Raw genomic sequence first — 21,063 nt, 5'->3', positions numbered from 1 at the left:
AGTGCTTAAGTGCTGAAGCTATTTAATCAAGTAGAAATTTCTTCTAGTAATCATGTACTAATTATTTGAATGTAAAAGTATGTAATGAATTATCCATAAGGTTTGTATGGTTATTCAGCATAATTAATGTGGCTGTCTCAGCTTGCTGCTTGTAATATTTTAAAGCCTGGCTAGTAGCTTTCTCAGTGTCTTTTCTAAGCTACTGCTTATAGTGGCTTTGTAAAAACTACATGCAGTACACCCATTCCTGAGAGATTTTACAGCCTGCCTAGAGCTAGGGCTAATATTTTAAGATGTCAGTCAACCCTTATGTTGTCCAAAGACTGAGCAGTAGAAGCAAATTACCAAAGTGCTTAGGGATCAGAAACTTTACTACTGCATTGAGTTGGCAGCCAAACCAACCAGTGCCATTAACTCCCAATTCCTTTACAGCTCCTGGTCTAAAAAGGAAAACCAAGGAAAGAATAAAACTCAAGAATAACCCCAGCTAGATGTTTATTAACTAACATCTAGAACAAATCAAAGGGCTAACTCATTTATCTAGCATGATCCATGTGCTGCACGTTTGGTTTCAGTAGCATTCTAGGCATATTAAGACTTCAAATGTAAGCAGCTACTGGGATTAAGTCGACCAATCTATTTGATGCTGTAACACCAAATACACGTATCAGTACACTTACACCAAACTCAAACAAGCTCACTGTCTTTGCTTATTCTCTGCATTTATGTACGCATCAGTCTCCTACATCCCCTCTTGATTTTAGAGTATAGCACTATTTGTATGAGCTCATTTTATCATATACTGTTAATATGTATTTATACCTTTATGAGGCAACTTACTAGCCCTGTAATTCTTAGCCATCACAGACTTGCAGCCTCTTCCTGTTACTCCTGTGCTGCATTTCTCCTTGGTTATGATAACCTAAGGTTCTTGCAGTTCTGTTCTTTTCTCTCCCATAATCACATTGCCAAATCAACCTCTCTGATCACTGCCTTTCAATGAGTGACCTTTGGAATAGCTGGTCTAGTTTTACCTCAGCTGCTGTCATGGAAACCCATTGAATGCCAGTTTCTTCCATAGCTGAATATATTTAGAAGAGATAGAGAGCATTTGATAAAACTGTTTGTATAAAACCCCCCTTGTTGTAGAGGATACCCCCCCTAGTTCAGTAATTTTATTTAAATTAATCCTGTCTTAGCAGTGCAACACCGTGGCAGTTGTTAGCTAAAGAACATTTGCAGATGACTGTGAAGTTATTAGAATAGAATGTAGCCTTAACTATCTACAGAAAAACTCATTCAAGTCTCAGACATACAGCGAATATTTCTTTAGAAGTAAAGCTTGTCTTTAAGAAGAGGAAAAGTGTCTCCAGAGAAGAGAGAATTCAGAGAGTGATCTGTGAATGGATCTTTTCCTCTTGCATACAGTGAAATTAGTGGAAGGCTGGAGACATAATTTATGGTCAAAGAGCCTTGCATATCAAAGTACAGAAGCTTAGAATAACAGCAATGACAAGTCTGTGCAACTCTTACACAGCTGGAAGGTGAACCTCAACTATTCTACTTCTCTATAGGAAATCAATTTACTCAAGCTTTACCTATCTGGCAGAACAAGTAGTAGGGCCTCTTTATTAGAAAAATAACAAGGCCAGCAATTCAGTCTTAATGCAGTTGCCCTTGAACCTCTTACATACCAGACTAGCTTGAGAAACCTCATAAAATCATTATCAACTTCTTTAATATAAAGAAAAGAACATAACCGGCTAAAAATTGTCTTGTCTTACCTTTACTTTTCAGAGGCTGATGCAGCACTATCACCTTCTGCTAGAGAACTCATCTACAAAAGAAATACTTTACATCTAAAAGTCCTTATTCTCCTGACTGAAGTGACTAACATAGGAAAGGAATAGCAAGTGGATAGTTTAATCTACTCCCCTCTTTTCAGGTGTATAAACAAGGATTATTGCTCTCAGCTGTCATTAATAATATGATTTTTTTCCCTCTCCATATTTGATTTACCACTTGTACTATAACATTCTGGAAGAGGGTGGAGCTGGGGCTTGTAAGGGTTGGTTGAGACTTTGCATCATCCTTGACTTGACCTCTTGACAGGATGTATTAAATTTAAAATGTTAATAGAAATATTGTGCTATCAAGTTTCCAATTTTACTAACAAATATGTTTGATCCAAATTCAGAAAGCAGTGTTTCTTCCCCATATTGTGTGCTAGTAAGCATTTCTGTGGCCCTTTCAGCAGAGGATTCTAGTGTGGTTTTAGTATCAACAGTAATGCAATCTGGAGGGATGCAGAAGAGGAGATATTAATTGCAATTCGGGGTATAGAAACCAAATCCCTAAAATTGTATGTGAAATCTTTTAGAATTTAGGAAATCAGTGCTCTATTTTCTTGTCCCTGTCATCACCCCCTTTCCTTTCCAAGTTTCTTTTCCTCTCAGGCTGCTTGGGGCAGATTTCAGGAGCAGGCATGTGCAAGTGTATCTAATGCTCCCTACCAACAACTCTATTCAGCATGCAAGGGCAGAGAGAGAAGATTTCACTGGTCTGCTTATAAAAACAAGTCACACGTAATGGTGAAAGGAACTCATAAAAGAAAAATAATCATTGCTTCTCTCTCTAAGGGAGAACCCTGATCTTTAAAGAGCACGTTTGCTACATTCCTGTAAAAGCTCTGCATATAAAACTACTGCTATTTCTAACTTCTGGGATTCACTAGAAGATATGACATCGTACCAACAATTGTATTTTAGCAGAGACGGTGAAATATGTACATTGTGAATGTAGAACTTATCCATATATATATATTCTAAATATACTAAATCAGAACTGGTTTTAGGAGAGTGGTTTGCTATTTTGAAAAAAAGTCTCAGATTGGAGTAGGCCTCTGTGTGGCTTTAGGCTGAGGAGCTATGTAACCTGTTAGGAGAGCAGGGTGTATGGAGGTAGAGAAAATCTGGATCCAAACAAACACACGCACCCCTCCATCCACAAACAGTACAGATAAAGCCCATTGATTTGACCTAAGAAAGAGAGGAAAGTGTGCAAAAATCCTTGCTATTACATTGTTATGGAGATAACAAGTCACACGTTTTGCTTGCAAGCACTTCACCTGTCCATACAGGACCATCTGGCTTTCCTCCTCCAGAAACATATTGTACAAGGGCTCCTGGAAGAAGAATTAGAAACGTAGCTGATTAGTACTGATTCTACATAAGCCAGCTTTTATTTTAAAACAATAGAGAGCCCTGAATGTCACACACACAGCTTTGAGAAACAGAGAAAACCCTAGGGAAAAATGAAATAAATCTGCAGTTCATTTCTATACTTAGAAGTCCATGTTGAAATGCCAAATTACCTGTAAGAGAAGGGTATATTGATGAACAGGAACTCAGCCAGCCAAACCAGCAGGGTCCAGGAATAAAACCACTTAAGCTGTCCAAGACAACAGACTTTGTGGAGGAGTTATATCACCACAGGACACAAACTGGACAGAAAGCAGAATACCTCATGACTCTTCTCAAGAGAGCAGATGTCTAATTACTTTTAAAAGGAAGGGAAAGAGACAGCAAGAGATCAGCTTGATTTAAAAGATCAGTTTCTCCTCAAGAAAGTGTGAAAAATATCACATTATTGATATTGTACTTCCAAATCCTAAGAGAGTTAATGATAAATGAAATGATTTTGTGGTATCTACTAAATGCTTAAATAAAGACCTGAGAAATCAAGCAGGAACATTAACTTTGGGGGAGAAGCCATGTGGTTCTGAGCGCCGTTTCTGCCTCTGATCCCTGTTCTTCTCCCTCAAATCTGTGCTCCTCAAACATGGTGTGTATTAATTAGCAAGTAATTGCAGAAAATGCATGTAACTTTTCAGTGGAAGCGTCATTCAATTAATTTGTCTCTTCTCTGAGAAATTTTTTCACTCTGTATTTCTTTCTTTTTTTTTTTTTTCCTCCTTGTTGTCCCTTTTTTTGTTGCTTTTCTGGTCAGGAAAGCTTCCATTCCAAGGACAAACTCCTCAGAGTGTGGAGCCATCCTGGTTGAGACTACAAGCAGCAATGGCTGTGACAGTGAGTACATTTAAAGTTCAATGATTTGTCTCCAGAAGGAAAGCAGGGGAGGAAGTTTTCTTTAATTAAAAGGATACTTTTTGTTTATTTTTTTCAGAAATAATAACAGAGTAAAGCATTAGAGTGGAAGAATGGTGGGAAAACGACATGCAGAGCAACCCTAAGAATACTGTAGTGTAGAGGATAATGTGGTAAGCAGGATGAGAGAAGAAAGCAGACTAAAATAGGGGCTTACTTTCGTGTTAGAGTGCAACTAAGACATAAAGAGAAACAGTTGGGCTTATTAGAGCTTCTATGTGTTTTTAAAGGCGTATCAAATTATACAGAAACCACTGTAATTACTATGATCTGTGTTTGTTGTGAGATTCTTCATAACAAGTTACTGTTTTCAGTAATGCACAGATAAAGGCTTTTAACTGCACAGGAAATATGAAATAATCTTTTCTCAATGCACAGATAATATGAGATAATCAAAGTTTTTACCATGAGATAATACTATGAATTTTTGATAGGATTATCCTTTTTCACAGTATTGCCCTAGAGGAGTTGAGGACTGTCTTTATTCAATAGTTTCAAAATTTATATATGTGATACATGTCCAGAATTTGGCTTGTTTCAGATATATCTACCACATGTAGGGGAAAAAAAACCCAACCTTTCTCCAGCTAATACTGATTTTTAGTTTTTTTAATAGCAAGACACCATGAGCTGAGGTACCACTGCTGGTGTATTGGCCAGCTTCCTGGCACAAGATTTTAACTCAGTTCAAAAGAAAATATTAAGAAAAGAGATCGGTAATGGTTAAAAGAAGTTCACTAGGCAGAGTATTTACCCTTTCTCTGGTATACATCCCTAATAATAAGCAAGACGCTTTCCTCGGTGGTTTCATTTTTCTCTTGCCTTCTTCTGAAAATCTCACTACTGAAGGAGATTTAAGCCTTACCTTAAATTTTCCAGTTGATATTTCAGATATTAAAAGTCAGGAATTTTATTCATCAGGTCCATTCCTGATGCAAAATATTCAGTCAAGTGTCTTGGCTGAACAAGTGCTGCCCTCTCCAAAGACTGATTTGTTTTATTCACATAACCATTTGTTGATCCCACCAGTAGATTGTGTATCATTATTGGGTTCCTCACAGGATTCTCTTACTCAGACAAAGAGAGGGCAAATGTCATGGTCTGTCTCTCTTTCCGCCTTGACAATACAAAGAGACTACCTGGTTAATCAGGAGGACAGAAAATGTGAACTGAACAATTTTCTTTTCAACTCATTTCTAGAACTGGAGCTTGAAACCAGCACAAATCAGATATGTTTCCATAATGACACATTACATAGCAGCTCATTATATGGGATTTACAAGGTTGTATTGAAGAGAGAGTTAATGGAGAAGACTTCAGAAACTGAAAGGGAGGAAAATGCAGAACGCAGATTTCTTACCTCTGAAATAAAAAATCTTGAGGTGTACAAAACCATACGTGCAAAGAAAGTGCTAAATAAGCTTCTATTCCTAGGGTGTCTACTGCATGCCCTAGTGTTAGAAAAAACACCGTGTATTTTATATCAATGTAGACAAAAGTACAGCAAGACAGAGAAGAAAATACATGCTGTTACAGTGCATAAGGTAAGAAGTCAAAAAGAAAACCATATTATAGCAGTTACTGGAAAACACAACAGAAAAATACAGTACCTTCTGAGGAGTCATGTCAGAGAAATCAGAATCCAAGTTAAAGCTCAGCATCTGAAGGAAGAATCTGAGGGCACCAAATCATGTAGAGGACCTGATCTAGAGAAGTCTCTGAACAAGTTACGTAAAGGACTAAAAGATCACTTTCTCCTCAGATTAGCTGTTCTTATATGTTATTTTCTGGACATCAGACCTTTACCAGATACTCTGAAGGAAACTGGTAACCGTGTTTTCAAGGCTGGGAATGATAAAGGTGACTTTCCATCACACAGGGACATGCCACTGTTAGATACCCAGTTTAGGTGGTTTGCAGCAGTACTGACAGCTACGCTGGCGTCAGCATTACCTAAAGTACTTTGCACAACCTTGGTTAAAACTAGTCAGAGACAATGGCTGTTAGAGAACTTCCATATGTTACTGATGATGAGACATTCAGATTTCATCATGTTAAGGTCTGATATACTGATTTCCTTGAGGCAGGAAAAGGCTTGTGGCCGTCTTAAGTGGAAATTCAGGAAGGAAATATTAATAGAAGATTTAAGAAATAAATGGACTGAAGTTGTACTCTATAAACTCATAGAATCCTCTCTGCTTTCTAGACAGACATGGAATAGTTATTCACCATTACCAGTCTTGTTTGCACTATTTCGGAAACAATTTGTAAAAAACATTAGAATGAACAAACCAAACCCATGTTTAAAAGCTAACACATTAATGTATGAAACAAGATTATCATTGAAGGAAACCCTGTTAGAGATTCAGACTGCTTCAGACCCACTGCATTTGAGGACATTTCAGCTTCCAAAATTAATTATTTTGATTCACAAGCCTTGTGAATTTGATGTTCAGGTCAAAATAAGATCAGGCTACAAATTCATTTTAAGGTGGTCAAATGCCACAGAAAGTACAGGCTAGTCAAAATTACATACAGTTTAATAAAACAGCACAACACTCCGGCAATGCTTGCTTACAGTATTAAGTAAGTAGTCCTTTGAGCAATAAAGCCAAGGAAACACTGGTTCCAGTGGATCAGATCTTGTGGTTAGAAGCTCGAGTCTAAAAAGGTGTTACATTTATATGCAGGGACAAGTAGTAAGGTTTCTCTTCTCCACTTGACTCCTGTTCTCATGAAACATAACATCTAATGTCTTTAAAATTACCACTTCACCAGCTGAAAGGTTATGGAAGGAAGAAAAGGGGAGAAGACTAATTTCCTAAGAACCTCCAGTAATATGATTACGAAACTATTCTTTCATACCCAAGGATCACGGTTTCCTTCCAGAATCTTGTAATGAAAGTCTCTTCATAATGTGTTGCAAAACCTTTCTGATCACTTGCAGAATAAAATGCCAGCCATTAGCAGGAAATCTCTTCACAGACCTAAACAAGAAGTTGCTCAATATATAATTGTTTTTCATTAGTAGCGCTAACACACTGGGGCAAAGTACAATGAAATGAGAAATGGCTGTTCAAAGAAAACGAGTATTTCTCCGTGCTGCATAGTCTTTTGATGTATAGTGTGAAATATTAAGCAGAAGACCAGTGGGAAGTCCATCTGGTAGCACTTCCTGTTTTAAAAGTACCTTCAGTGTTGTGCCACCCCTTCACAATCTACTGCACAAAGAAAAAAATCTTTTCCTCCTAGCCCTACATTTTCAAGAGCAGTAGAGGGGCTCTGACAGTGTTACTTGGGTATTTGAAAATGGAAAGCCCAGGAGGAATGGGAGAGAACACTTACCACAATAGAAATGGTGTCTGTGCCATTGCTTTCTGTTGTGGGTGTTCTGCCTGTGAGCTGTTGAAGTGCCCAGGGCTCAGGCAGAAAGGGAAAGCAGTGAGCTCCCCTAAAAGTCTAGAAATTCTTGTTAGGCGTTCAGCAAATTCTGTACCAGGAGATAGGTACGCAGAAGAGACAGGCCTCTTCAGGGAGAGAGTTAGCCAAAGGTGGCTGTGGAATTATCACAGGACATCCAACTCCTCTACATTAACACACAAAGCAAACCAAACCCCTCAGTTATGTTTAGCAGCCTTTCAGATTTATTTCTGGTAAAACCTGAAAAGACTGCAGATTCATTTGAATAAAAGTTTTCACTGGTACTATGACCATATTAAAACCCAGGGATATTAATGAAACCGTATCTGTATAAGTTTGGGAAAAAAACTTAGAACTACACTGTGTTATGATTCTCTAGCAATGTTGTTGAGATTACTGTGATGCACGTGTTCACTGTACCTCTCTTAGTTATAATGCCTTCTGTTGATGCCTGTATACTTAAATGAAGAGATGGAATATTCCTGTATCTCACATTATACAGAATAATCAAAAGAATCCAGAAATAAATTATTTGCTTTTTGTGGTTAAGATAAGTGAAGAAAAAGTGCTTCTTTCCAGAAATTACTGTAGTATTTCCTGCACTTTTGGGCAAAATGAACAAACAAAAAACCCCAAACACACACTTGCCTGAAGATGTTTAAAAAACCCCAAACCTCTTTCATTACTTGATGTAACAGTATCTTCTTATGCTTATCTAACGGCTGTTCTGACTTTTCTTGTGATTGTAACCTGTTCCACATAACCTGTATGTAAACAACACTTTCTTGATAGCGAAGTACCAAATACCGATTTTGTGAAACACCGATAGGCAGTTCCGTGCTTGGGATGGACACTCCACAAAACCTTTCACCAGGAATTAATTCAATAGCTATCTAAGAGCATGGAAACAGAACATGCAGCTGTAGAGCCTGAACTAACAAGACAACATTGCTGTTTTCAATCCCAAAATTAAAATTACAACCAGTTCCTAACACTTCCGAGTGGACCTCTGTCAGTTTGTAACATGTGAACATTCTCTTTCAGAGTATATTAAAAGAGATAATTTACAAATTATCCTCTCCATTTTAAGTAATGATATTTTGACTACAGCTTTTCTACAGGCAAATGATGGGCTATGAAAAATCTATCTGAGCATCCAGTGGTGGCATTTTTTAACAAGGTTCTGTAGTTTAAACCTATATTGTGCATTCTGCATCACAGAATTTGCTGCTGTTTCAAACTCTTCAGTCATTTTCACCAGTTCTGGAGATTCCAGGAGAGTTCCTGTTTCAGGGGGATTAGAGTTTGTTCTCCCTGTTGCCATACTGACACCTCAGCTAAGACAAGCTTATTTTTAAAAAGCTATTTCTAATTCTTATAGCTGTGAAAATTTATCCTCAAAAGGTGACATGACTGCCACTGCTTCAGTGATGTGAATCAGTGCAAAACATTTATTTTGAGAAGTTTGTGCTACCTGCTAATCTCAGCAAGGACATAGCTGTGAAATAGAATGATGGCAATTTATAAATTGTTTTAGAAAAGCAGTTAGAAGCACAAATCCCATTGACCTGGGAATAAAATTTTTACTCCTGAATTAACAAAGCACTTGGAAAAAAAGAAGCCAATTAGCTATTTCCCTGCTAAAAATTCTTATGTAAATATCTAGGTAATACCATTACCAAATAATCCAAACCTATCTTATGTCTTTCCTTTAAGAAAAAGTCCCCAGTTTTTCACTGCGGCTGTATGTTGTCTGTTAGAAAAATACCTTACATCACTATGAAGAGCTGGCAGGTGTAACTAAATCACCAGGAAGGCCCTACAATGTTTGAACTCGCAAGTGTTTGGCCTAAAACTGTGGTACAGCACCACGGCGCACACACCACCAGTACTACCAGCACCAATGAGCTCTGTTTACCTTGCTGCGCGTTGCTGAGCCACGTTCCTAGGCAGAACACCCTCACGGCTAATCCAGAGCCCCTCCAAAACCACATACTGTCTGGAGCCTGCATCTGGCTGAGAAACGAATTGAGGAACGCAAAAAAATTCAAGTAAGAAATATGAAAATTAGAATCAAATGCTCATCTGCTGCTGTGTGCACAGATAAAATGGCTGTTTAAGACAGTGTGTTTCAGAGATCCACCACAGACTCATTCCCAGAATATGATCATGAAAAATAATCAGACAGCAGGAGAAATAATTATTTTCCTAATGTTTGCAGAGTGCTCAGAGATTATAATCTAAAAGACTCTATAAAAGACCATTTAAATTTACACGTTTGCTATCTGTGTAACTTCTAACTATGCAAACTCCCAGACCTCAAATATTATTTTCTTATACCATTCTGATGAGTAAAAGAGAAGTAGGCATCTGAATGGCAAATGTTTTTTAACTGGTTCTCTCCTTAGGCTAGGCACTCAGGATTCGGAAAACCTGAGTCAATACCACAGTTCGTGTCTCGTAGGAAGGCTACCAAACACCACTACAGAGTTACTTCTAGCAGAAGGAAGTTCTCAAGTTCTCTGTTTTTAGTGAGACACAAATAAACTGAAGGGATAACGACAGTGAGTGAGTTTTAAGGTAGACTTTTAACTGAAAATTAATAAAGAATCATATGTAAAGACTTATTTTTTCAAAATGTAGTCTGAGGTTTCATGTTCTTAACAGCCTGCTCTGCCACACACTGCAAGTCCTAGTTTGGCTGTATCATTCACATATCTTGGTTTACTGTTCCTAGACAAAGGGGTGTGATTCAGTCCAACTCACTCACAGCTGTTAATATAAGGCTTGTTCCAACATAACCTTGGGCAGAAACAACTCTGACAGAGAGAGAGTAACAAAACCCAAGTTCACCATCTTTGCTGTTTTCTGACATTTCTAACTGCAGTTGCTTTCTGGCAGCATAGTTGTGACAATTTAGCATAAATTAGCTCCTCTTTATCAAATTATTCTTGTGTTCTTCCAAACCATGTTATATAAACATCCTATAATGAGGGGGAGGTGGATTAGTAATTTTAAAATAAAAATTACAGTAATAGTTTTATGTTTGGCAATTGCTGGTTTGGTTGTGCAAGTACAAGGTTATGCATCACACCACTTGCCTATTATTTTTTGCACTTTTGAAATTTAATTGAAAGATGCATTAAATGTGCAATGAAACATTATTCATATTCAAAACACAGGGAAAAAGAATGTCTTTTACCTTTTGCCAGCAAAACCATCCCTCCTCCCTGCAGGTGATGTGACTTTGGAGGCTCTCTTTTATTCTTAACAAAATATCCAGCTGTAGTCACTTCAGGACTGTATTCTCTTGCTGGAAACGTATTAGCATCAGTGCTGTAACTGCAGATCTTTAGAGCAGCCCTGCTGTTCACACTTGTCTCAATTGCCGAGTGTTCATTTAACTCTGTCCACCTTATATCCTCGTGGTTCTCTTTTGAATGACACAGGTCTAGTTCCAAATATCTGTCCTCCTAAATATGGTAACTAAATACAAAGTCACAACTACACTCCCTAATCTCCTATTCCTAGCTGGTCACTGGGAGGTTACAGCTCATCCTCTGTCTTCCAATTAAAAAGCCCATCATCAACACAGGCCTGGGAAAGTGCCATCTGTTCAGCACCCACTGAGACCCACAGTTCACTCTCGGGGCAGACACACCTTTCCCTTAGCTCCTGAGGTCCAGCTCAGGAAAAACTTTAAATAGACATGGGCAAAAAGTTGACAACTGTTATTTTGTTCTACCGCAGACAGCTAAGCGTTTTCTTTTCGCTACACTGAAAACATGCCAGCTGCTTGACTGGCATTGAGAAGTGTGGTGAAATGATGCAAAATTAATATTAATCTTATTTTCTTGTTATTCTATTACTAAGTGAAACTAAAAGGAAGAATTTTAAAGGGAGCAAATATATTATTAGCTGCACTGAGACTATTCTGAATGTACCTGAACTTCGCAATATTGCATTCCTGCTGCACCCACCGAAACAGCGACTGATGGAAGCGCCTGGGAAAAACACACAAAGCCTTGCTTAAGCAAAAAGCACTAGCCTTGCTTAAAGGCACTAGATAAACAACACACAACCAGATCCTGCAGGGCCCACAACTTCAATTTAAAAACACTTTCTAAAGGAACCTAAAGATACCAGATAGTGTTAGTGCTTAGTGTTCTGGACCTAAAAGTTGGTAATGAGTGTCATGCTGTAAGAGACTCTAAAAGAAAAGGCAACCAGTGTGTTTTGGTTGTGTAAACTTAAACACACAATAACTGAAACTGGTGGTACACACGACTATCATGTATGATTCCAAACCAGATATCTGAGATGGTGAGACAAGTTCTTATAACTGGACAACACCTCTCGCTAAGAACAGAAGGCAAGGTATGTTTACATATTCTCATCTTTATTTAATGAGCACTTTGTTATTTTTCTCCAATGATTTTAATTCATTTTAATTAGTAAAACCACTCAACTCTGTAAACAGGACTCACATCGGGCAGGCTGTGCATCTCTCTTGAAATAACCCCAGGAAATGGTGGGGTTTATCCATCAGTATTTCAGCAGGCATCAGTAGTTTCTCAACTGTTTTACAAACATAACCAGAGCACATCAAAGCACTGTTTCTTCCTACATGTTGCTATTTGGACTCCAACTGCCATTTGTGCAAACCATTCTCATTTTGTAAGAAAGAGGCTTTCTTCAATTGCAAAATTCCATAAATATCATTTACCTGCAGTTCTGATGTGTTCAGGGAATTACACAAAAACATGAAGCTTTCTCGCAGCTATTATATTAAATGCTACTCCATCTACAAGATTAGATGAAATTACCAAAATGATGTTTATGCTTTGGAAGGGGCTTTGATTGCAAGATGTCCACTCTTCCAGCCATTTCAGCTTTCTGGAATGAAACAAACAGCTCACTGAAGCACTGAACACATATTTACACTTGGTTTGCTTTAGCTGAACCAAGATGAATAAGAGTCATAACGGTAGTGTAGCCATGAAGCAGGTCATCCTTTATGTCATTACATTCTCTTAATATGAAATTCCCAGTAACTATTCGATCACATCCTATCTCCCCATGTCCAAAAAAGCCAAAGAGGGGAACATTTGGAAAAAACTTCCGAAATGCATCTGCTTCCATGTTCCTTTTGGTTTTATAATGCCGATATCCTCTGCCAACACAGGCAAACATGAAGCCAATAGTGTTATGCTCGGGGATGTTTGCTGCTTTGAGGCGCTGCATGGCGGCTTCTGCTGTCCTCTCATCAGCTACATCCTGGTCCAACAAAACTGTGGCACTCTGGATCTGGGGGCCACTAAAAGCCAACCCAACCACACCGCAGGCATCGCCGGGCTGGGCACTGTTACTGAAAGGCAACAAGCACTGAGTTAAGAGAGAGCTCCAGAGAGATCGCTCCCAACCTGGATAAACTGATGCTGTACTTGAAGTAGGTTTCAAAGCAGACCAACATCCTGTGATTCTTAAAGCCACTCATAGTTGAAAAACAGATCAAAGCCTTCAAATTTTAGCAACCTCTCAGAAGGAAAACCTTCCACATCCATTACCAGGGATTCATTGTAAGCATACATTTCAAAGAAATGCTAAATTCAGTGGTTTGTGTATGTCACAGCTCTGTAACTCCAACTAAACTATCAGTTAAACTTCAGACAAGCAAAGATACTCAGCATTAGATCAGATCAGGCCAGCAGTCAGCAATGGCTTCAGATTCATGTTGCTGTAAGTTCCCTTGGCTGGCCAGGACACATTGGGTTTAGTACTTACCTACTTAAGCTTTATTAGCAATAACTTAATATTGGGTGGTCTTATCTGAAACAATGGTGCAGCTGGCATACATCAGATGCAAGGAAAATGTATTACTGTGCAGTGCAGGCCAACACTGGCACAAGAGGAGACCACATAATGCCTGCACTGCCCTCGCCAGCACAGGAGGCTCCAGCAGGGATGCAGAGCAGCTGGAGCAACTGGAGCCCAAATCTGCCCTGCAGAGACCCTGGTGGAGGGAAGGGGGTTAAGCTGGATGAGATCTAGGCCGGTTCTGGGAGTGCCACATCCTTCAGCAGCAGCAGCACATTAGGTGTGCTCCTGGGGCACGTTCTTGTTTGCTGTTCCACTACTACTCTGTAATGGGAACCAGATCACAACTGATACAGAAACAGAATATTCAGATAAATGGTCTCTGTCATGGTGAGTGGTACTTTATCTGCAAGCAAAAGTGCAAACACAAACTGCAATGAACACCCACAGAGCATCTGAAGCTCGAAATCTCCTTCACAGTAGGTTTCTCCTACCTGGGCTTCCAGAACCAATTTGCATGACAGTCATACAAAGGTTCCAGCTTTGCTGGCATGGTTGCAGCGTAGCTGTAGGACTTAGCCTCTTTTAAAATAAACTGTCATTTTACTATGCTAATGGACATTTCCAATATGACACAAGTAAAAGGCTATGGCTTCAGCAGTGTTTCTCCAATTTTAAATTTTCTTTACAATTTACCTTGAAAAAGATACATACTTCTCAGAGGTCAGTGATGTAAAGCTCTCCACTTGTCCCCCAGCCAGGATGATACTTTTCTCATTCAAAGGATTGACTATTTGATGAAGAAATCGAGTAGCTCCAGGCTTCCAGGAGTTGTAGCCAAACAGAAGAACCACTCGGAGATCTGGATTATTCTTCAGACCTACAAACAAAACCACAAGCACCAATACCCTTATTTTTAAATCCTGCCCTATAAAGCTCAACCATCCTAGTCTCTCCTCAAATAACACATCACACCTCCAGTAATGGTTTCCACTTCTGCAACTGGGAAAAGGAGACACAAGCTGCCCAGGCATCCAGGAGCTGGGCTTCATTCCCCACCTAAAGGGAGAATTTCTGACAAGAATCTAACAGGGAAAAGAAGAATGCATCCTTCGGCTTTCAGCCTCTTTAAGAGAGCAGCTGAGTTTTACCCCAGCCTCCGAAGGCACAGCTCTTCAGTTTTACCCGGCACCCTTTTACAGGTCAGAACTGAGTGTACAGGTTATTTGAGGAGAACCACAATTCAGTAAATAGCTTTACCTGAAAATTAAATTACATACATCACCCAATTGCTTATTCCAAGGCAATAATTCCCAAGAATTTGGAAGACTAAAGACCCTCATTATATTACTTCTCATAAATGATCTACCTTGCCAAGAACACAACATAAGGAATGTAAACCATGTTTACTGCAATATGCTGTCTTCTGTTCTACCTTTCCTTGCAAAGTTATTTTAGAGAACAGAGGCAGCTCCTCCCGACTCGTTTCTGAACTGCAGTGATAGGAATTGTTGCCAGCGGCACAAACTCATTCATTGCTATTTTTAACCATTTGGAGGTTGCTCAAAATCTAACAGCTCCCTCTGAACAGCTTCTGCTTGGAACCTAACTGAGGTAATCTGAGATCAAAACTCAGGACAACTTGACTTCAGTATTCCAGGGAATGATAAGAACAGAGATGTGTAATTACCAGCTGCTGCCCTGGAGAGCTGCAGTGTACCCTATGAATGAAGTCAGCACAGCAAGCAGCTGCTGGGTCCATACGTAACTTGATGCTGAAACCTAGAAGACTAATACAACACTTCACAAAAGCCCAAGTAAAGGGGAGAAAAGGACTTACCTGCTTCAGCGAATTTACTTTCATCGAAGACCCTGTTCTTCACATCTTTAGAAAAATGGAAGGTGTGAATTTTCACCCCATCGATTTTGGGAAACAACAGAGCAAAACCAGCTTCACCCCCTTCAATTTCTTGAGGCTGATTGCTGCTTGAACCCATAGGGGTAACTACAGAGACACAAAACCAGATATCTCATGTTCAGTGATTCCAATACTTTTGGATATGCTGTAACAGATTCAAAAAGGCAGAACAACTCAAATGACAAAACACGATATTTCACTTCCATAATAATGTTTCTGATTGACAGCTGGTGTTATTTTGGTAAAGTGAAGCATGGCCACAGGTCACACTTAAGTCCCTTTGGAAAAGAAGACATGGATATACGTGGACATTTCCCCCCAGCCACACCAAATATAACTTGGCTGGAAAACAAGCACTGTACAATACAGCTGTCTCGAGCTTTCCTGCCAGCTTCTACAGTGCGCAAACACTCCAATTTTTACGGATAAATGATCACAAAGTAGCTCTGAAAAATACAGATAAATTCAAGAAACATTCAGTAACCACATAAAGGTGCCAGGAAAAACTGCAATAAGCTACCTGTTCAATTAAACCAACCCTTTTAATTATAACTGCATTGTGTAAAGTAGAAATTTAAGCTCCACGTGACTTAGCAGCAACTCCTAAGATTTAAGGTAGCAGTAAACAAAGTGGAAGAACACTGTAATCACTGTGAGAACTCTCCTGCCAGTCTGAAGGACTATGCTTTCAAAATCGTATGAAATTGTGATAAACTAGAAGAGAAGTGTGATAGTCTAGATCCCTTCAAGCTGATTCTTCACAAAATCACACATTTTTCTCCTACCTACAATCCCTGGGGTTACCAGTCCAAGAACCTGACATCGCTTCGGCAACAATTTTTCAAGTGCAATTGCTGTTTCTTTACTGTTTCTTTTCCTGGCTGTTAAAAAAAAAAAAAAAAAAAAGCAGAGAAAAGTAAAAATAAGTTGTTCTGAATGGTACTGGAGCAAACCTTGCAGTCAGTCCCATCCTGCTATGCAATGCTGCCCATCAGTGGCCGCTCTGTTAACAACATGGCAAATCCACGCAAACAGGATCAACATCCTCCAGAAAAGGGGAAAAACATGCATCGGTGTCACTTAACACGCATCTCTGAGCTGTGTCTCACACCACAAATCTAAAACAATGGCATCACGATTTTTGCCAAGGAGCTACTTTCCCTTGAAATTGAAATTCAGAGGATTCTCTTTCAGCAGATTTTTCTCTTGGCACCATGCTTGCATCCCAAGCTCCTCCCAAAGCCAGAGTTTGCTAGTTTAAGGCTTACCTTTCTTCTGCCCGTGGCTCTCCTCATGCCCACTGAAGGTCTCCGCATCAGCTATGTAGAGGACGGTCTGTGGCAGCACATGCACCTGCTGTAACAAGAGGAAGAGCCGGCAAGGCCAGGCTACCCAGAGGCTCTCACAAAGCCCCATCCCAGGGGCGCTCCAGGGACAGGAGCTGAGGAGAGGGTCCCAGGGCAGGCACAGCAGGGAATAAGAGGAAGGGGAGTGTTCCTGGGACAGGAACGGGAGCTGGAGGGGCGTCCTGAGGCAGGACCGTGAGGGAACCAGAGAAGGCTCTCGGGGCAGGTGCCAGGGAAGAGCCACAGATCGAAGTGCTGCCGGGGCAGAAGTGGGAGGAGGAACTCCAGGGACAGGAGAAAGCGTAGGGAGGGAGACACGGAGTCAGGTAATCCCAGGGCAGGAGCGGGAAGCAGAAGGTGGGGGCGCTACCATCGCAGGAGCAAGAACCGGGGAAGCGGGGGGGCGGTCCAGGAGCAGGGAGGGAGCCACGGAAGGAGACCTCCCGGGGCAGGAGCGGGAACAGGAGAGGGGCTCTGGGAGAAAGGAAGAGGGGAAGAGAGAGAAAGGGGTTGAGAAAGGCGAAGGGTGGGGGGAATGAAGAGATCCCTGGGCAGGAACAGGGGGGAGCGGGGTCCGATGGAGGTGGAGGCCCCCGAGGCAGAAGCGCGGGGGAAGCTGCGGGGTAGAAGAGGGGCCGGGGGGAGCCGGTGCCGCACACGCACCTCGAGCTCGCAGGCCAGCGCCCGCACCAGCACGTGGGTCTCGGCGGGGCCCCCCTCCAGCGCCGACACCCAGGCGACGCGCTGCCGCGCCCGCAGGGTCCGCCGGGCGCACTCCCTCCACAGGCGGCACACGCTGCGAGGCACACACGGCGTTACGGGCCACGAACCGACGCCAGCGCCCCCGGAGCCGCCCGCCGCGCCCCCACCCCCCTCCTCCGCCCCCCCCTTACCAGGCAGCGCGCAGCAGCGCCTTGGTGGGCAAGAAGCCGAGGACGCGCTCCACCACCTCGGCCAGGTTGCCGAGGACGAAGGCGCCTTTGCCGCCGGCCTCCATGGCGCCGCCCGCCCGGCCCCGCCGCTCCTGAGGCGAACTTCCGGTCACGAGTCACGTGGGCGCGGGAGAACGGGGCTGCGGCGCGCGCGCCCTTCCCCGCGAGCGTCCCCCGCCCGCCCCTCCCCGCGGCCTCGAGCGCCCCCGCCCGGCCCGGCCCCCACACAGCGCACGCGGGAAACGGCCCCGGGAGGGCTTGGCTTTTCGGATCTTTTTATTCATAAACTTGATGCAAGTTTACAAATCACTGTACAATTGCCAATGACTCCGCCGTGAGGAGACGGAGCCCGAAGCGAAGCCCGCGGGGCTGCTCGCTGCCACGGGAAGGGGGGAGGCGCTCGCCGGACACCAGGCGGTTCTGGAAGCGGCACCAAACCTCCCGTCGGTTCTTTCCAGCTAAAAACGGGATCTAGAAGCAAAATGCACAAGGACCCGTGGGTGCCTGATAGAGAAAAGAGCACAAAGTTGATAGTCAACTCAAAAAAAGAAAAAAAAAAAAACCAACATAATGAAACCATGCTTCTGCGCCTCTAAAAAAAGTGCTTAATCTGCGCTTCGCCCTCGGCTCAGCCTGGGGGCCGCGAGGCCCAAGGACCAGAGCTCCAACCCAAACAGAATCGCTCCAGGTAAGGCAATGAAGTACGGTGGAATCACACAGAGCCGGGTCCATCCCCTAGGAAAGAACGCACAGTTTGCGGTAGTCTCTCCGTAAGAAAGCCGCTGTCGTGACTATGGCAACGCTTCTCAAACCTCTGAATCGGATGAGGAGTTCTTGTACTTTATTGTAGCTTTTATATAAAAATTTTTCATTCAAGGACTTTCATCTCGATTTGTGCCAATCACTTTACAAGTTCATTAGTTTAGAAATGATTGCAACAACCCGTTAATAAAATGGAACACCTAAAAAGGTTTGTTGTTGTTTTGTTTTTTTAGTATTTTAAATAACTTCAAGCTTCATACTGCGGCTCTTCTTGTTAAGGACGTGGAGCCAGCAGGTAGCAGGAACAGCCCAGCAAGTTCTGATGCCCCAGTGGAAGTGACTAGTTAAAGTTCTATTGGCACAGCCTTGCTCTGCTTTAAAAAAAACAAACCAAAGAAAAAAAAAAAAAGAAAACAAAACCAAATCAGAACAGAACATGAACATAGTCTAAACAGAGAGCATCTTTTCCAAGAAACAGTTCATATTCTCATACAGCCATGAATAATGTTTAATGACTTAACATACATGTGTTTTTCCTATATCATTAATTTGGAAATACTACAAACGCTGTCATTTTAGACCAGAAAAACTACTGTGATTTGCAAGACCTGACATTTCCTAAAACAGTATTAAACAACGTATTAAACTTCTTGGCTTTAAATGAAATGATACAACGCAAGTCTCCGCAGTCTGCATTTTGCAAAAGGTAAGAAATACACAAAAGTGTGTGAACGTTTCTCTCCTATCCAACACTCTTTAGTAACTTGGTAGCCTGCTGCAGGGAGCACACGCTTTCAAATAAAAAAAGGGAGAAGGGAGGGCGTGGCCCAAACACGCTTAATCCATAAGAAGAAATACGGCAAAGGCCCAAACTGCTCAGTCCAGGTGCCTAAGAAGAGCGGAATGGTAAGGCTGTAACTTATACTTTACGTGTCAGTTGACAGATTATCCACTAACTTATCTAATAGCTAAAGTCTTCAGTACGGCTGTTATAGGGGCACTCATAGCTTGAGTCTGTGTGTTGGAAAACATAAAAAAGAGCTTGTTTTGTTGACATTGGTCCAGGTATACAACAGTCCTCAGCATTAGCCATCTTCTTTCGGAGGAGTGTACCAGCCTGCGGAGAAGAGAGAAACGTGTTAGTTACCGACACTACCCACGCCAGGACCATCTGACCATCTTACCATCTTACTCTGAATTTCGGGGAGATGGAAGCCTCATCTGGCTCCTTCCTTCCCCCATAGAGCATGCCAGCTCTGTGAGACCCAGCGCCCTGAATGCTAGTGGCCCACAATGGGAGGTAAAGCACGTGGCATGTTGTAGGATCAGATCCAACACTGGGGCATGAAAATTAAATCCTTCCAAGTTTGGGTTTTTTTTGCGGCAGCAGCTGTCCTGAGCTGGACAAGCAGGACATCAGAGGAAGCTGCTGAAGGAGGAACATGGCTGTAACGAACTCAAGTGGAATAGAGGTAAACCCTCCAAGTTTTTGAGCAACTTAACGTACAGACATGCAAACATGGCTCCACTGGGATACTTGGATATAAATCCCATCTCATGTACTGATGGGCGAGGCATGCACAACCATCTGATTGGTTTATCCTGCTTCTGCAAATCTTGCTATAGGAATGGGCTCAGAAGCGTCAGTTGAGTAACTTGCCTCCTGATAGGATTTGGTATGTTTAACATTTGAATCATACCCAACCAAGTTTTCCCTAGCCACCTCCAGATCTCCAACCTTAATTCTCCCAGGCACTACTGCCAAAAATCCTCTAAGTTCTTGTACAGCGAGCACAGGGTCTACATATGTTGTCCCAGAGAACTAGTAGCAGCTATAAGTTAGAGAAACCTTTTGCAGCAGCAATAAATGCTGTGAACGCTTTGTGCACAGCTCCTGATGCAGCAGTATCACTGTAGCCAAGGCTAGCATATAGCTAGAAGTAAACAGACAGCCACGCTGGCTTTTGTGGCAAACTAAAAAAGCAAAAGATTCTGTTAATGGCAAGATCAAAATATCATTAAATTGGAAAGCATTTCAGTAGTTATCTTTGACCTTCCTCCCAGCAGCAGAGAAGGAGTTATGTTCAACTTTAGAGGCAGAGAGGTGCTCGCTACAGTCATGCTGAAATACACTCCCATGTTCGCAGCAACATGAATTCCCAAGAGACTGCATCCAACCTGGATCAGAGAACTCCATGGAAGTGAAGTGTGACTGGGACTGACTCCCTCATCATGAGACCAGGGTACCAACTATGTTAACTGCTTTTACATAACATATAAGCCACTTAAACCTTTTAAAGCTTCAGGTCATTTGTTGTCTTCCCATCCTGGCATAGTGAATGCAATTATACCTGAAGCACATGAATAATTGGTTTATGCAGCTGAGACGTATTAACTGGCTTTAAACAGAGTAAAAAGCTAAAATGTATCTTCCATTTCTATTGCACAATTTCCAAGCCAACACACTTGGACTTTTTGTGTTTTTTAGTCTCTGGCCTGTCTTCTCACTTTCTCTCTTCCTTAAGGATTAATATAACTGAGGTCTTCATACATTGCAACAAAACCTCTCAGGCAAACTTCCAGCAGGTGCTTTGCTAACAAATAAGACACTTTAGAAGCTACAGTCACGCAAGAGAGCTACTAGTTCAACTGGCTGAAACTGAACTACTTTTCAAAAGACAGTAGGAACACAGGGAACATTC

The 21,063-nt window shown here is 41.7% G+C and overlaps 3 protein-coding genes across 7 annotated transcripts in view; 1 reads left to right on the top strand and 2 right to left on the bottom strand.

Moving 5' to 3' along the window:
• NRG4 (neuregulin 4) overlaps window positions 1–10,295 on the top strand; it is a 51,796-nt gene extending 41,501 nt beyond the window's left edge. For 2 of the 5 annotated variants that reach the window (XM_069866936.1, XM_069866935.1), the window contains exons 5-6: window positions 4,009–4,092; window positions 4,186–4,303. In XM_069866936.1, the coding sequence (XP_069723037.1) occupies window positions 4,009–4,092; window positions 4,186–4,210 (109 nt within the window). In that variant the 3' untranslated portion in view covers window positions 4,211–4,303. Of the gene's footprint in view, window positions 1–4,008; window positions 4,093–4,185; window positions 4,316–9,994 lie in introns of those variants that run through there. The other 3 variants (XR_011338294.1, XM_069866937.1, XM_069866933.1) reach the window with 3 other exon arrangements.
• Window positions 10,296–11,964: 1,669 nt separating this feature from the next.
• FBXO22 (F-box protein 22) lies at window positions 11,965–17,701 on the bottom strand. The gene is made up of 7 exons (XM_069866919.1): window positions 17,561–17,701; window positions 17,331–17,463; window positions 16,590–16,677; window positions 16,107–16,202; window positions 15,244–15,408; window positions 14,118–14,283; window positions 11,965–12,954 (listed from the first exon to the last, which is right to left on the bottom strand). Exons 1-7 carry the CDS (start codon window positions 17,662–17,664, stop codon window positions 12,525–12,527), a joined length of 1,182 nt encoding a protein of 393 aa, XP_069723020.1. The 5' UTR covers window positions 17,665–17,701; the 3' UTR covers window positions 11,965–12,524.
• Window positions 17,702–17,857: 156 nt separating this feature from the next.
• Window positions 17,858–21,063, bottom strand: part of UBE2Q2 (ubiquitin conjugating enzyme E2 Q2) — a 50,390-nt gene continuing 47,184 nt past the window's right edge. The window contains exon 13 of the mRNA XM_069866920.1: window positions 17,858–19,478. Within this exon, the coding sequence (XP_069723021.1) occupies window positions 19,447–19,478 (32 nt within the window). The 3' untranslated portion in view covers window positions 17,858–19,446. The remainder of the gene's footprint in view (window positions 19,479–21,063) is intronic.

Source organism: Phaenicophaeus curvirostris, chromosome 12 (assembly GCF_032191515.1).
Source record: "Phaenicophaeus curvirostris isolate KB17595 chromosome 12, BPBGC_Pcur_1.0, whole genome shotgun sequence".
Lineage (NCBI taxonomy): Eukaryota > Metazoa > Chordata > Aves > Cuculiformes > Cuculidae > Phaenicophaeus > Phaenicophaeus curvirostris.
This window is presented reverse-complemented; position numbering and strand designations above follow the sequence as displayed.